Raw genomic sequence first — 13369 nt, 5'->3', positions numbered from 1 at the left:
GGAGAGGGTGGGGTAGGAGGGACAGCACAGTAATTATTTGCACAGGGCAGCAAAAAAATTGCTCGCACCGGCTCTGCGAGCTGTGTGAACATCCAGTAAACATTGCCCAGCCAAGCAAAGGTTCCTCTGAGGCCCTGTATATTTTCAGAAGTGAAGGACCTTGTCATTATCAGTGCTTTGTGGATTCAAGTCAATATTTTGAAAGATATTCTTGCTGCAACCGGTAGCCAACGTAATGCAGCGAGAACGAGTGAGATGCAGGTCGAGACGGGAAGAACCAACGGGCTGCTGAATTTTGGATGGACCCTGTAAAGCATGCAAGGTCGAGGACTGGAAGGTGAAAGTCAACGGCATGACAATAGCCAAGTCCAAACGACGAAAGTCATTCAAATCAGGAAACGGTTCTGATTTGCGACGCACACGCAATCTGAGGGATGAGTTCCCCAGCACAGATTTCACCCCGGGACCTCGAGGACGGCTCTTCTGGTCAGAAATAACTCCGAGATTCCAAATCTCCTTCGCAATAGGAAAAGGCACCACCTCAAATAGTAAGCTATTAGGGAAAGATGATGCTGAAGCTCTGGCAGTTTTAATCATCTCAGATTTCTCAATATTTAGGGCTAATCTGTTACTGGTTAAACAGGCTGGAATAGCTTTAAGGTAAATAAAAATTAGCCCGAGAGTGGTGTAATTGTCTGATGTTATAGGAAAAAAAAATAGATATCATCAGCATATATCCTTATTGTTAATGTTAAAATCCCCATCTTTGATGTGAACCGATGTGATATGACTTGTGTCATGAATGTCGGTATAGAAAAGAATAAAATAAAATAAATAAATAAGGCCTAGAGCAGCCGAAAGTTTGCCAGTTGGCCTAAGGTAGATCAGTGTTTCCCAACCCTCTCCTGGAGGCACACTTAATCAGGCAGGTTTTCGGGACATTCGTAATGAATATGCATGAGATAGAATTGCATACATTAGAGGCCTAGGGTATGCAAATCTATCTTATGCAAATTCATTATGGATATCCTGAACGCCCATCTGGTTAGGTGTGCAATGAGGAGGACGGTTGGGAAACCCTAAGGTAGATGTTAAATGGGGGGGAGGGGGGGCAGAGAGTGAGGAATCCAATCTGGGAGTTTTATTGACGATCTGTGATCTGTCAGTAAGATAGGACTTAAACCAGGTAAGAACGGTTTCAGTAACACTAGCCTCAGCCAGACAAGCCAATAAAATATCATGGCCAAGAATGGCAAACGCAGCTGACATTCTATTAGATGTAATAGAACAAGAATGAATTCAGTACCATATCTATAGCACAATAAAAATTATCGAGGCTGGAGATAATCAGCACCTTGGTAATATATTAAGGGTAAAATGTAGTAACATAGTTAATGACAGCAGATAACATTTATGCTGCTGAAATTCAATTCTTTTATCCTCTGAAGGAAACATGGGCCCTCACAGAATTTTTCCTCATCCACTGTCTTACAACCATCCAAAAATGGCTTCACAGCAATAAACTCTCTGACTTCAGGTCGGTCCTTCAATCTTTACTTTTCTCTGGGATAGACTACTGCAACTCCCTCCTGACAAGGCTACCTTTATATGCTACCCGTCCACTACAGATCATACAAGTCATCCGGCACTGGCTGGGCTCACTCCTTAGTTTCAGCCCTTCTGTGTATTTGTACAGTGCTGTGTATGTCTATGGTGCTAGAGAAATGATAAATAGTATTATTATTTACCAGAGTACCTAACACTAGCCCTGGGAGAGAGAAAAGCAGAGATGCATGGAGGGAGGGGAGAGAGAAATGAAGAGACATTAAGAGGAGAGATAGATAGGGAAGGGAGAGTGAGGGGGAGAGACACTGGAAGGAGGAGAACAGAGAGACAAAAGACATGAAAAGCAAAATGAAAAAAAAAATGAAAAAAATTTCCTTTGAGGTACTTGCTAGAAGAGAAATTCAATGATACTGGGTCCCGAGTCATTGTCCTGCACAGGAAAAGGAATAGGTGGTGGGAGGCAGGTATCATGGGAAGAGATAGGGCCACAGAGAGAGATCACCTGGAGCCGGCAGCAGCTGAAAATGGAGGTGGCCAGGAGGAGACGGCAGCAGTCAGGTCCCAGTGAGGCTCAGTGGTGGATGGAGATTTTCAGAGGGTAGAGGGAATTCCCCCTTGTTAACTTTTACAAATTAAGCACTGCTTAGGAAGATTTCAGACTCCTTTTTCTTTTGTACTGTAGGTAACTGCCACTGACGACCGGCCATGCCCTCAGCAATTCCAGTGAGGAATTCACCAGCCATGATCCTGGCCAGGCTGGGGGTCCTGCTGATGATACCTTTGCCCATCAGCCCAGTTGATGCCCCAGGTTGCACCCTGTATGGTCAAGAAGCAGCAGGTTTTAGGCAGGATGGGGACATCCTGATTGGTGGGATATTCCCAGTGACCGCTGGCAGGAATGTGCCTGAATGGCCTTCAGCTGAGCAGCCTCTCCTCTGCCACAAGTAAGACTCATTATTTCTCTGCTATGTGTCCTCTTCATATGATGCTCAAAATCCCTCCAGCAAATGACTGCCTGAGTGTATCTGGCTGCTCTTTGATGTCTACTGGTCATCCAAGTCCCAGTATCAGTCTGGAAAGTGTTTTCTCCCCTCCCTATTTATCAACTGAACAGCAGAACAGAGGCTATTGTGTGCTTTAGAGAACCTTCAGGGATCCAAATCAAAAACTCCATCATAGGGAGTTGCTCCACTGACACGACTCTCTTATCTATTTCAGCTTAGTTACTCACATCACCACATCATCTTTCAGAAAATTAATCTTCTTCCACAATTCTCCTTCTCTGTTAGATTTCTCTCCAGGTTCAAAACTAGACCCTATGGTTGGATTCAAGCCATGGTCTTCACCATCAAAGAGATTAATCAAGACCAGGTCCTCCTTCCCAACATCTCCTTGGGCTTCCTAATCTATGACACCTGCTCCTCCTTGAGAAGGGCTCTAGAATGCACCGCTCGGATAGTAAATGGGCAGAACAAGCCCATCCTGAATTACCAGTGCCCTAGTTGGTCTCCGCTGGCAGCTGTCATTGGTGAATCGCAATCTACTTCCTCAATTTCCATGGCCAGATTGTTGGGGCTTTACAGATACCCTCAGGTAAGAATCCATTTCCTAATCAGAAATATATCTTTTAGAGAAATATAATGTATCTACCATATACTGCAAAGAAGAATCACCAAAATACTGATAAAAATTTTAAAGCTTCAAGAGGTCAATATTCAAAAGCCATTTAGATGGATAATTGAAAAGTTATCCATCTAAATGGCTACCCGGCTATATTGAAAGCCGTATGTAGGTAAATTCTAGATGAATAATGACTTAAATGATAAGAATTTAGCCTCATAAGTCGGGGCATTCTGGGGGCAGGCGGTAGGTGTTTCTGAGGAGAGCAAAGTTAGTTGCATGTGTTACGCTTAACCAATGCAGCTAACTCTGGTTGGCCCATAGGGCTGTCCTATAGTTAGCCGGTTTGACATAACCGTCTAACTTTAAGATAGCCGGGGATCTTCAGTGGCGTGGTTGCACCACTGAATTTCCACGATAAGTTAACCAGATAGCTATATCTGGCTAACTTAACTCGCTGCTCCACGACTGAATATTGACCTCCAAATGTCCAAATCCAAAAGACTTTGTTCCGTGAGCTGAGTAAATGCTTCTGCTTTTCCAGATCAGCTATTTTGCCTCTACTCCCCTTTTGAACAACAAGATCCAGTTTCCTTCCTTTTTCCGCACCATCCCGAGTGATGACATCCAGGTCCGTGGGCTTGCCCAGCTGGTGGTGCACTTTGGTTGGACTTGGGTGGGGCTGTTGTCCAGTGAGGATGACTATGGGGAATTTGGCTCCCAGCTGCTAAAAAAAGAGCTACAAGCGGTTGGAGCCTGTGTTGCCTTTCATGAGACCCTCCCAGATCTACCAGCGAAAGAGAAAATCTACTACATCACTGAGACAGTCAAAAGATCCTCTGCCAATATCATCTTTGTCTTTTCTTCTGGCAATAAAATGCTACCGGTGTGGGAGGATCTCACTAAGCATCACATCACCGGGAAGGTCTGGATTGCAACTGAGGCTTGGTCAACATCCGCTCTTGCTTCCACCATGGAACTTTCTAACATGTTAAGCGGCACCATTGGCTTATCTGTCCACGAAGGCGATGTACGTGGCTTCAGGGAATTCCTGCGCAACCTACGCCCTTCCTCTTCTCTCAGTGACATATTTATTAAGTCATTTTGGGAAGAAACCTTCAGATGTCAGTGGGAAATTCGTGAGGATCCTCCAACCCAGGCTACCAGTGAATTGAACAACACCAGAGTCTTGTGCACGGGGAGTGAAAAGCTAGAGGAGTTTAAAAGCCAAACGTCCATCGAGAAAGACAACAGAATCAGTTATAACATCTACAATGCAATTTATTCTGTGGCACATGCCTTACAGAACATGAAATCCTGCGTGCCAGGGGAAGGGCCCTTCACCAACAAGAGATGTGCGGACATCCAGGATTTCAAGCCATGGCAGGTAAGAAGCATAATAGGATCATGTGCCCCTAAACATGAGTGTTTCAAATAAATAACTCCCCTTTTTTCCATACATTGAGTGAAACTTTAAAGGGCAATTTTCGAAACCTCGGTCTTGCTTAATCAGCTCAACAAGGCTAAAATTGCTTGCATTGTTTCACAAGGCGCATTAAAATTTTTTTTTTTTGTGGGGGGGTATGCCTAGGAAGGGTGGGGGATGTAAAGTACATTCGTAGAAGGCTTTTTCAAATCTCGGTGCATACTTCTCAAGCAAATCTCTATCCCCACTACAGGCAGGTGGGAGTAACTGTCTGTACTTTGTACCCATGACACTTTTGAAAGGGTCAATCTACTCATGCTTGCCCTTCAGAAGTTGGGGCAAAGACCGCAAGTAAAAAGTATGCATCAAGTTTATGACGATGTGGGTGGTTTAAAATTTAAGTCTCCGAGGCGGATAATTTTCAAAGGGTCTTCCATGGGTAAACCAGTATTTTAGACACAGAAATTGTTTTTTTTACTAAATAGGTCACCCTACTACATTCTTGTGTAAGTTTACTGGACTGAGCAAAGGGGTTCCTTGGGGGGGGGGGGGGGGGGATGGGGAGGTGAGTTGAGGAGAGTGGTTTTGGACTTACGCTTGTACTCTGCAAAATTCTACCGAATATGCGTAAAAAAAAAAAAAAAATTGTGCCGGCATTGTAGCAGGTGTAACTCAAGAAGGATAGATTTGGAAGGATCATTTTTCAAAGCATACTTATGCACATACGACAACTTTGAAAAAATCTGTGTAACTCATGCTCGTATTTGGCAACGTTTTTATGCGCAATGTTGCAAAATTAACCCCTTTGTGTTCCACCTGCCCATCTCCGTCTTCGCTCATAAACTTCCAAGATTGCTAGTGGTCAGAAGGAGCAGATTCACTTGTTCATACCTATGCAGAGTCTTCTTTTGTGCATTGCCCACTTTTTCCCTTGCAAATAACTGTATTGAAATGGAAACTAACAACCAAATGGGATGCACATATACATTTGAAAATATATATAATTTTAACATTATCTTCATATACTCAAAAATAAAACGTATTTTATTAACAGAAACATAGAAACGACGGCAGAGCAGGACCAAGGGTCCATCCAGTCTGCTCTGCAAGCTTCCCATGGTAGTATCTGCCGGGCCGTGCAGGTTACCCCCCATGTGTCGGTCAGTGCCGCTTGTCGCGCTTTGCTTATGGATTTGGCCGTCGAAGCAGCCCTGTGTTTTTTCCCCATTGTCTGCGTATCAGTAACCCCAGACTGTAAAAAGTCATGGCTCGTGTTGGTTGTCTCTGAATCCAAATTCCTCTTTCCTTCCACCCCTACCCCCTTCCTTCAAAGCAGAGAGCGATGTTGCATCAAAAGCATCAAGGCTTATTGGTTAAGGGTAGTAGCCCCAATGCCTTCTGCTAGGGATAGTAACTGCTGCTCTGGGCAGGTTACCCCCAGGCTTATCAGTTCCCAGGATATAAAAACTGAGTCCCTCATTGGTTGCTGTCTGAATCCAATTCCCCTTTTCCCCCTGCTGTGGAAGCAGACAGTAATGTTGGAATTGGGTCAAGAATGTCAAGGATTATTGGTTAGGGGTAGAATTCGCCGCACCAAGCAAGTTACCCCCATGCACGCTGTGTCTTCATTTCCTTTAGGACTTGGCTGTGGAATCATTCCTGTGCTTTTTCCCTATGCATATCAGTATCCCAGACCTTGGAAGTCGGGGCCCTCGGTTGTTTTCTGAATCCAGTTCCTCTTTTCCCCCTGCCGTTTAAGCGGGAGCTATGTTGCAGCTGCATTAAAAGCATCAGAGCATATTTGTTAAGGGTACTAATCTCCATGCCTTCTGCTAAGAGTAGTAATCGCCGTACCAGCAAGTTACCCTCCTGCAAGCCTATCTCATTTCCATCCTTTATATTTATTTATTTATTTATTTAAAATTTTTATATACCGGCATTCATGATACAATCACATCATGCCGGTTTACATAGAACAGGGGTGTACAAAGAACAAATGAGTAACCTATTAGTGAGGAGGAAGCAGTTACAAATAACAAGGTACTAGAACTGGGAGTAGAGAAGAAAGGGAGAGGATTACAATAGATAAAGATATTTACATTAAATTAACATTTTTACAATGGGAGGTAGTTCAGCAGGCTGCAAGGGTTAATCAGTGTCCGGGAATGCTTTTTTGAACAGCCAGGTCTTAAGTCTTTTCCTGAAGATTGGGAGGCTGGGTTCTCTAGCTGGGTTCCTCTAGCCTTCAGGGATCCGCCGTGTTTATCCCATGTCCCCTTGACTGTCCTCACCACTTCCTCCGGAAGGGCATTCCAGGATTCCAGGTCTCCACCACCCTCTCTGTGAAAAAAATATTTTCTGATGTTGGTTTTAAGTCGTCCCCTCTGGAGTTGCATTTTGTGACCCCCTAGTTCTATTGTTTTCTTTTCAACGGAAAAGGTTCAAATTCCGTTCATCATTAAAACCTTTCAGGTATCTGAAGGTCTGTATCATATCTCCCTGTTGCGGTCTCGGTCGCCACGCTGGCGCCCGAGGCCTTACCTTCCTCCCGGGTCCCGGGGTCCTGAGACCGCGTTCCGCGGTCTCAGGACCCTGGCCGCCGCTTTCCGCCGCCGTTTGACTCTCCGCGGGCCTGCAGGGCCTCCGGGCGCCATGCGCCGGCTCTCACGCTGCCGCTGGCGTGCCCTCACGGCCAGTCCCGCCCCCAGGCGCGCGCGCGCGACTGTCCCCCGCTTTTAAAGGGACCAGCGCGGGAAAACCCGGCTCCTCCCTTCTCTGACGTCAGACGCTGCAGGGCTATTTAAGCCCTGCAGTCCCTTCCCTTCTTTGCCTTGCAACGAGGTTCACTACTTCCTGTAGTTCTCAGTTGCGTTCCTGGATTACCTGTTACCCGCCTGACTCTGCTCGCCTGACTCCGCTTTGCCTGCTGCCTGCCTTGACCTCGGATCGCCTGACTCCGCCTGCCTGCTGCCTGCCTTGACCTCGGATCGCCTGACTCCGCCTGCCTGCTACCTGCCTTGACTCCGGTTCGTAGTTTCGACCTGCTTGTCTTCAGCCTGCCTTGACCTCGGTCCGTGATCCCGTCTTCTGCTTGCTCGCTGCCTGCCCAGACTCCAGACCGGACTCCACTCCTGGGTTTCTTCGTTCTCACCTAAGTCCCAGCGGTCCGGGTCCCTACGGGCTTCTCCTGGGGGGATCTCGGACTTCCAGGGCGAAGTCTCCTAAGTCCTAGCAACCCAGGCTCTCACAGCTCCTCTGGAGGAGTCTCGGGTTTCCAGGTGAAGACCCTCTTGCCCAGTGGGAGTTCTGCCTACCGACTGTTCCCTCGGTCCGGTCGGCCCAAGGATCCACATCCGGGTTTTTTTGCCAGCACAACATCTCCCCTGCACTTCCTCCCTTCCAGGGTGTACATATTCAGATCCTTCAGCCTCTCCTCATATGACTTCCATTACAGACCCCACACCATTTTAGTCGTCCTTCTCTAGATCACCTCCATACTGTCTCTATCCTTTTTGAGATACGGGCTCCAGAACTGAACACAGTACTCCAGGTGAGGCCTCACCAAGGACCTGTACAAGGGCTTTATCACCTCCTTTTTCTTACTGGTTATTCCTCTCTCTATGCAGCCCAGCATTCTTCTGGCTTTAGCTACCGCCTTGTCACATTTCTTTGCCATCATGTATTTTTAACAGCTTTTTTTTTTTATCAGCTTTAAACAGTATTCAGTACTACCTTACCAATATTCAAACGCACATCACATTATACAAATTTCACATAAAATATCCAGATTCACAATGGAACAAAAGACAAAACAGCTCAGCTTGCAGCAGCTCGACAGATAAACCATGCAAACAAAAAAACAGGGACGGAGTTCCAAATGTCTGCCCTCCAAGTTTCAGACCCAAACCTCTGCTCTCCAAAGCTTGGCCCAACACGTTTCACTGACACGCGGCTTTGTCAGGGGCCATAATGATGAAACAAACGCCTAATGTCCTGCTCCATGCCAGTATAGAAAGTCAAACATTGTGAAGGCAGAGTGACTTCTTCAAAATGCGAGCTTCAACAACATTACTTGAATAAGGCGCAACACGGCGACTTCAGTGGCGTTGCTTGAATGTAATGTTGAACAATGGGAGCCTGGATTTTGTGCGTTTGAACACAACCCGTTTAACAGAAAACTTATGCCCAAATTTTAAAAGCCCCGTGAGTGTAAAAAAATCGGGGGTTACACGCGTTGGCGGGCCCTGCGCCCGTCGCATGCATTTCCGAAAGGGCCCGGCCAGGCGCGTAACCCCTAATACGCGCACAGTTGCCAGGCCTGGAGAAAGGGGTGGGCTGGGGCTTGGGGTCTAGTCAGGGAGCAGCGGGGCGGGGGGGGAGACCAGGACAGCATGTGCCGGCAGCTGGCCAGCTCATGGAGTTTACTTCTGCTCCGGATGAGCAGTATTAAAAAAAATAAAATTGGGGAAAGATAGGTTTAGTTTAGAGGTCAGGGAGGAGAGGGGAAGAGGGAGGAAGATTAGGGTTAGGGTTAGTGAACTGGGGAAGGCCTACTCGCGTCGCCGCGTGCTGCTTTTTAAAATATACCCCCCCCCTGCGCGCACGAGTCCCGTCCCGCCAGCGCATGTGCGCGCGGAATTTAAAATCTGGCGTGCATGTGCTAAAATAGCCATGCCCATGTGTGTGCGCCGGGAACCGCTCACACATGGACGTGTGGGTATTAAAATCGACCCTCTAGGGAATAGCTGCAAAATGAGATTGCAATTGCCTGGTACCCACAAGAAATGAGAGGTTTAATTGCTTAGCAGAATTGCTTGAATAAAGACATATTATCATTACAACAGCATTTACAGGAAGCTTGAAAACATTTTAAGTGAGTCCCATTGAGTCATCGCTTAAATACAACTTACTCCTTTATGTTTTTAGGAAGGAGTAAGTTGTATTTAGGCAATGACTCAATGGGGCTCACTTAAAATGGGGTGGGGGGTGGAGAGGTGTTGGATTCAGATGACAACTAACAAGGGCCCTGAATGTTTTACTGAATCGCAGATATAAGGGAAAAAGCACAGGTCTTCTTCTACGGCCAAGTCTGTAAGCGATGTACATCAAACAGCTGGGGCAACCTGCACAAAGCAGCAGATACTACCATAAGAAGCTTGCTAGGCAGACTGCATTGGAACATTTGGTCCTTTTCTGCCATCATTACTATGTTACTATGTCTTTTGCTCCATTGTGAAGCTGGATATTTTTTACTTTTTTAATGTAGTTTAAATATTATATATTTTTTGTATTTTTGTGGGTTTTTTTGTTTTTTGTTGCTATGTTTGTTAGTTGTTTTGTTTGATGTTGGTATTGTTTCTCTGTGTACTTTGAGTACACATCTGGGATTTGGCTCGTTCTTTTCAACCCCCCTCCCTGTGGTGCAGCCATCACAGGATCAGTCCTTGGTCAAGGTCCACAGACCGCAACGTTATCCACACCGTGTGCACCCTGGGCCCAGCAGCTAAGTTTGACTTTTGAGTGAAAGCTTGGGCTCCTTTTCCCCAAAGCTTAGCTGCTGTTTTGTATGTTGGGGGGGGGGCCTTATTAATTTCTATTTCTGTGAAATTTCTATATTGTGATGTGTATTTGAATATTAGGAAGGTAGTATTGAATATTGTTTAAAGCTGTTAAAAAGTTATAAAAATGTTTTATTTTTGAGTATATGAAGATATCAATAAAAAAATTTTCTATATATATTTTCAAATGTACATGTACATCCCTCATGGTTACTGAAATATTATTTTAATGCATGCTGTAACTGCTTAGTTATTTTTCTTGAAAATGAAACCTGCAAATTTATTCTGAGGTCCATATTGAGTAAACCAGCAGGCAGGAACGTGACCTGGGTGAAGTTACACGGGTAGCTTTAACCAGATATTCAGCAGAACTTACCTGGATAAAGTCATCCAGTTAAGTTTAGGACAGGTATTGGTCTGACCAGACTTACCCAGCTAACTTTGTCCGGGCAACGTGCTCCAGCAATGCACCAAGTGCCAGGTAAATTTTGTGTGGGCAGCAAATTGCCTGGACAATAATTTAGCCAGGGAGCTGGAAAAATCCTTTACATATCAGCCTCACTGAAATCTCCTATGGAATTAACAAATAGTATCTCTTTCAGCTCCTGTACTACATGAGGAAGGTGCGCTTCAGGAACAAGATGGGGGAGGAGATGTACTATGACAGCAGCGGCAATCCCCCTACTGTGTATGACATCGTCAACTGGCACCCGCAGCCTGACAATACCATCCACTACGTCAAGGTGGGAAGCTTTGATTCCAGAGCATCCAAAGGACAGGAGTTAACCATAAACAACAGCGCCATCTGGTGGAACACACAAAGTACCAAGGTACCAGCCCATGCATAGCAAAGATGGGACTAGCCTGTTGCTCAGCAACAAAGGAATGGAAGAGATTTGGATTCTATTTCCAAGCCCAGATTCTGCTTCTTGTACCAGCAAGAGCTGGAGAATGCTGTGGATGCAGCTTTCACAACCTTTGGGGAAAAGGAGCCCAAGCTTTCACTCATAAGTCAAACTTAGCTGCTGGGCCCAGGGTGCACACAGTGTGAATAACGTTGCGGTCTGTGGACCTTGGCCAAGGACTGATCCTGTGATGGCTGCACCAGAGGGAGGGGGTTGAAAAGAACGAGCCAAATCCCAGATAGTTGTAAATGAAGGCTCATAGCACCAAAGCACCAGTAAAGGCTGGTCGCAACTGAGCTAGGAGTCCAAATGAGCAAGAAGAGAACACTAGCCCCCAAAAAAAGATTGAAAAAAAAATATGTCTTAACATACATCCCTGCTGATTGTTAATTTCTGTCACTGCTGAAAATATTTCTTAAAATAATCCATTCCCCTTTCAGCCTCGTGCTCTTATCAGTAATTCAAGGACCTTGAAACGAAAGGGTTGTTGATTTTATCTTAGGCACTAATAACCAATATTCCTTGGGCTTACATGATGCATTTTCATATTAAATTAGCAGTAAGTGGTTGAATTCCTGAACTGCTCCATAGTCTACTTCTCCTATGATAGTCTGAGATACTCGCTATGATCCTTGGCTGTCATCTACTCTCAGATCAATCCAGTCGAGTCTATAGGTTGGCAAAGCCTTGGTGAGGATTCCAGCTACGATCCCATTATGATTATGATGCAATGACCTGACAAACTATATTGAAAGATTAAATTACAATTTCAAGGGGCCTTTCCTTCTTCTCCCCCCTCAGGTTCCACGCTCTGTGTGCAGTGAGAGCTGTTCATCCGGGTACCGGAAGGCAGCTCAGAAAGGACAGCCCCTCTGTTGCTTCGACTGCCTCCCGTGTGCCGAAGGGGAGATTTCCAACATGACAGGTATATGGGGCATAACTGATGTGAAAAGTGAAAGAACACGTGCTAAATAACTCAGTATAAGGCTATAGCAAGTGCAGGAGTATGAAGACAGATAACTTTCTGATACCCCCAATATAAAGATTCTAAAACATTAAACACGTTGGATCAAAGCTTAACTGGGCTCAGGGGACTAGTTCCCTAAGTCATGGACCCAACTGTTATGCAACAAAGAATTCCAATGTATTTTACTCTTTTCAATATGGAAAATTAGTTGTTACCCCATGGACGTTCTCCATCCAAAACATAAATTCATTGTCAGAGTAGTACAGAAATTTTGTTAATGTTCCTATAACAAAGTTGATTCTTTTTCCAGATTCCAGAAATTGTTGGCAATGTCCAGTTGACCATTGGCCCAATTGGAGAAGGAGTGAGTGTGCTCCAAAGAAGATAGAATTCCTTACCTATCAAGAGCCCCTAGGGGGCACTCTCACTGCTGCTGCCTGTTTCACCTCCATAACCACAGCTGCTGTTTTGTACATCTTCATCAAATATTATGATACACCTATTGTCAAAGCCAATAACCGTGAGCTCTCTTTCCTTCTACTTGGAGCTCTATTAACGAGTTTTCTTTGTTCTCTGCTCTTCATTGGAGAACCTCAGCCAACAGCTTGCTTGATACGCCAATCTGCCTTTGGTGTCATCTTTGTCCTCTGTGTCTCTTGTGTATTGGCCAAGACCATCATGGTGGTCATTGCCTTCAATGCCACCAAACCCAACAGTAACTTGAGAGGGTGGTTAGGACTTCATGTGCCCATTGTGATAGTTTCTGTTTCCACACTTGTTCAGATCTTCATCTGTGCCACCTGGCTGCTGCTCTGCCCTCCCTTCCCAGAGAAGAACATGAAACTAAAGACTGGCACTATCATATGGCAGTGCAATGAATGTTCAGATGTTGCATTCTGGTGCATGCTGGGATACATGGGGTGCTTGGCATGTATCAGTTTCATGGTGGCCTTCCTTGCACGCAAGTTGCCTAACAGTTTCAACGAGGCCAAATGGATCACATTTAGCATGCTTGTGTTCCTGAGTGTCTGGCTGTCCTTCATCCCGGGCTATCTGAGCACCCAAGGGAAGTACACGGTCGCTGTGGAAGTTTTTGGGATCATCTCATCTAGTGCAGGGATTCTTGTTTGTATTTTTTTCCCCAAGTGTTACATCATGATACTGAGACCTGAAATGAATACCAAGGAACAGCTCCTAGGGAAAGGAACCAATAGGAAAATAAAAGCCATTTAGAAACTACTGTGGAATTCTCTGTTGAAATTATAATTAATTGTATTTTTGAGCAATAAAAAATGCAATTCACCAGAATTTGTATGTTTGAGCAATT

At 45.3% G+C, this 13369-nt stretch overlaps 1 protein-coding gene across 1 annotated transcript; it reads left to right on the top strand.

The window, feature by feature from the left end:
• Positions 1-2862: 2862 nt before the first annotated feature.
• On the top strand, positions 2863-13275 carry LOC115077454 (extracellular calcium-sensing receptor-like). Its single transcript, XM_029579745.1, has 5 exons — positions 2863-3159; positions 3731-4573; positions 10773-11000; positions 11877-12000; positions 12353-13275. Exons 1-5 carry the CDS (start codon positions 2902-2904, stop codon positions 13273-13275), a joined length of 2376 nt encoding a protein of 791 aa, XP_029435605.1. The 5' UTR covers positions 2863-2901.
• Positions 13276-13369: the final 94 nt, after the last annotated feature.

Source organism: Rhinatrema bivittatum, chromosome 16, assembly GCF_901001135.1.
Source record: "Rhinatrema bivittatum chromosome 16, aRhiBiv1.1, whole genome shotgun sequence".
In the NCBI taxonomy this organism is placed as follows: domain Eukaryota; kingdom Metazoa; phylum Chordata; class Amphibia; order Gymnophiona; family Rhinatrematidae; genus Rhinatrema; species Rhinatrema bivittatum.
This window is presented reverse-complemented; position numbering and strand designations above follow the sequence as displayed.

What these genes read in the sequence shown, in the direction of transcription:
- LOC115077454 (XM_029579745.1), top strand. Translation starts at nt 2,902, where the DNA reads ATGGTCTTCACCATCAAAGAGATTAATCAAGACCAGGTCCTCCTTCCC. An exon ending in AGGATTTCAAGCCATGGCAG is followed by an intron (nt 4,574 to 10,772) that starts GTAAGAAGCATA and finishes TATCTCTTTCAG; the next exon opens with CTCCTGTACTACATGAGGAA. An exon ending in GGAACACACAAAGTACCAAG is followed by an intron (nt 11,001 to 11,876) that starts GTACCAGCCCAT and finishes CTCCCCCCTCAG; the next exon opens with GTTCCACGCTCTGTGTGCAG.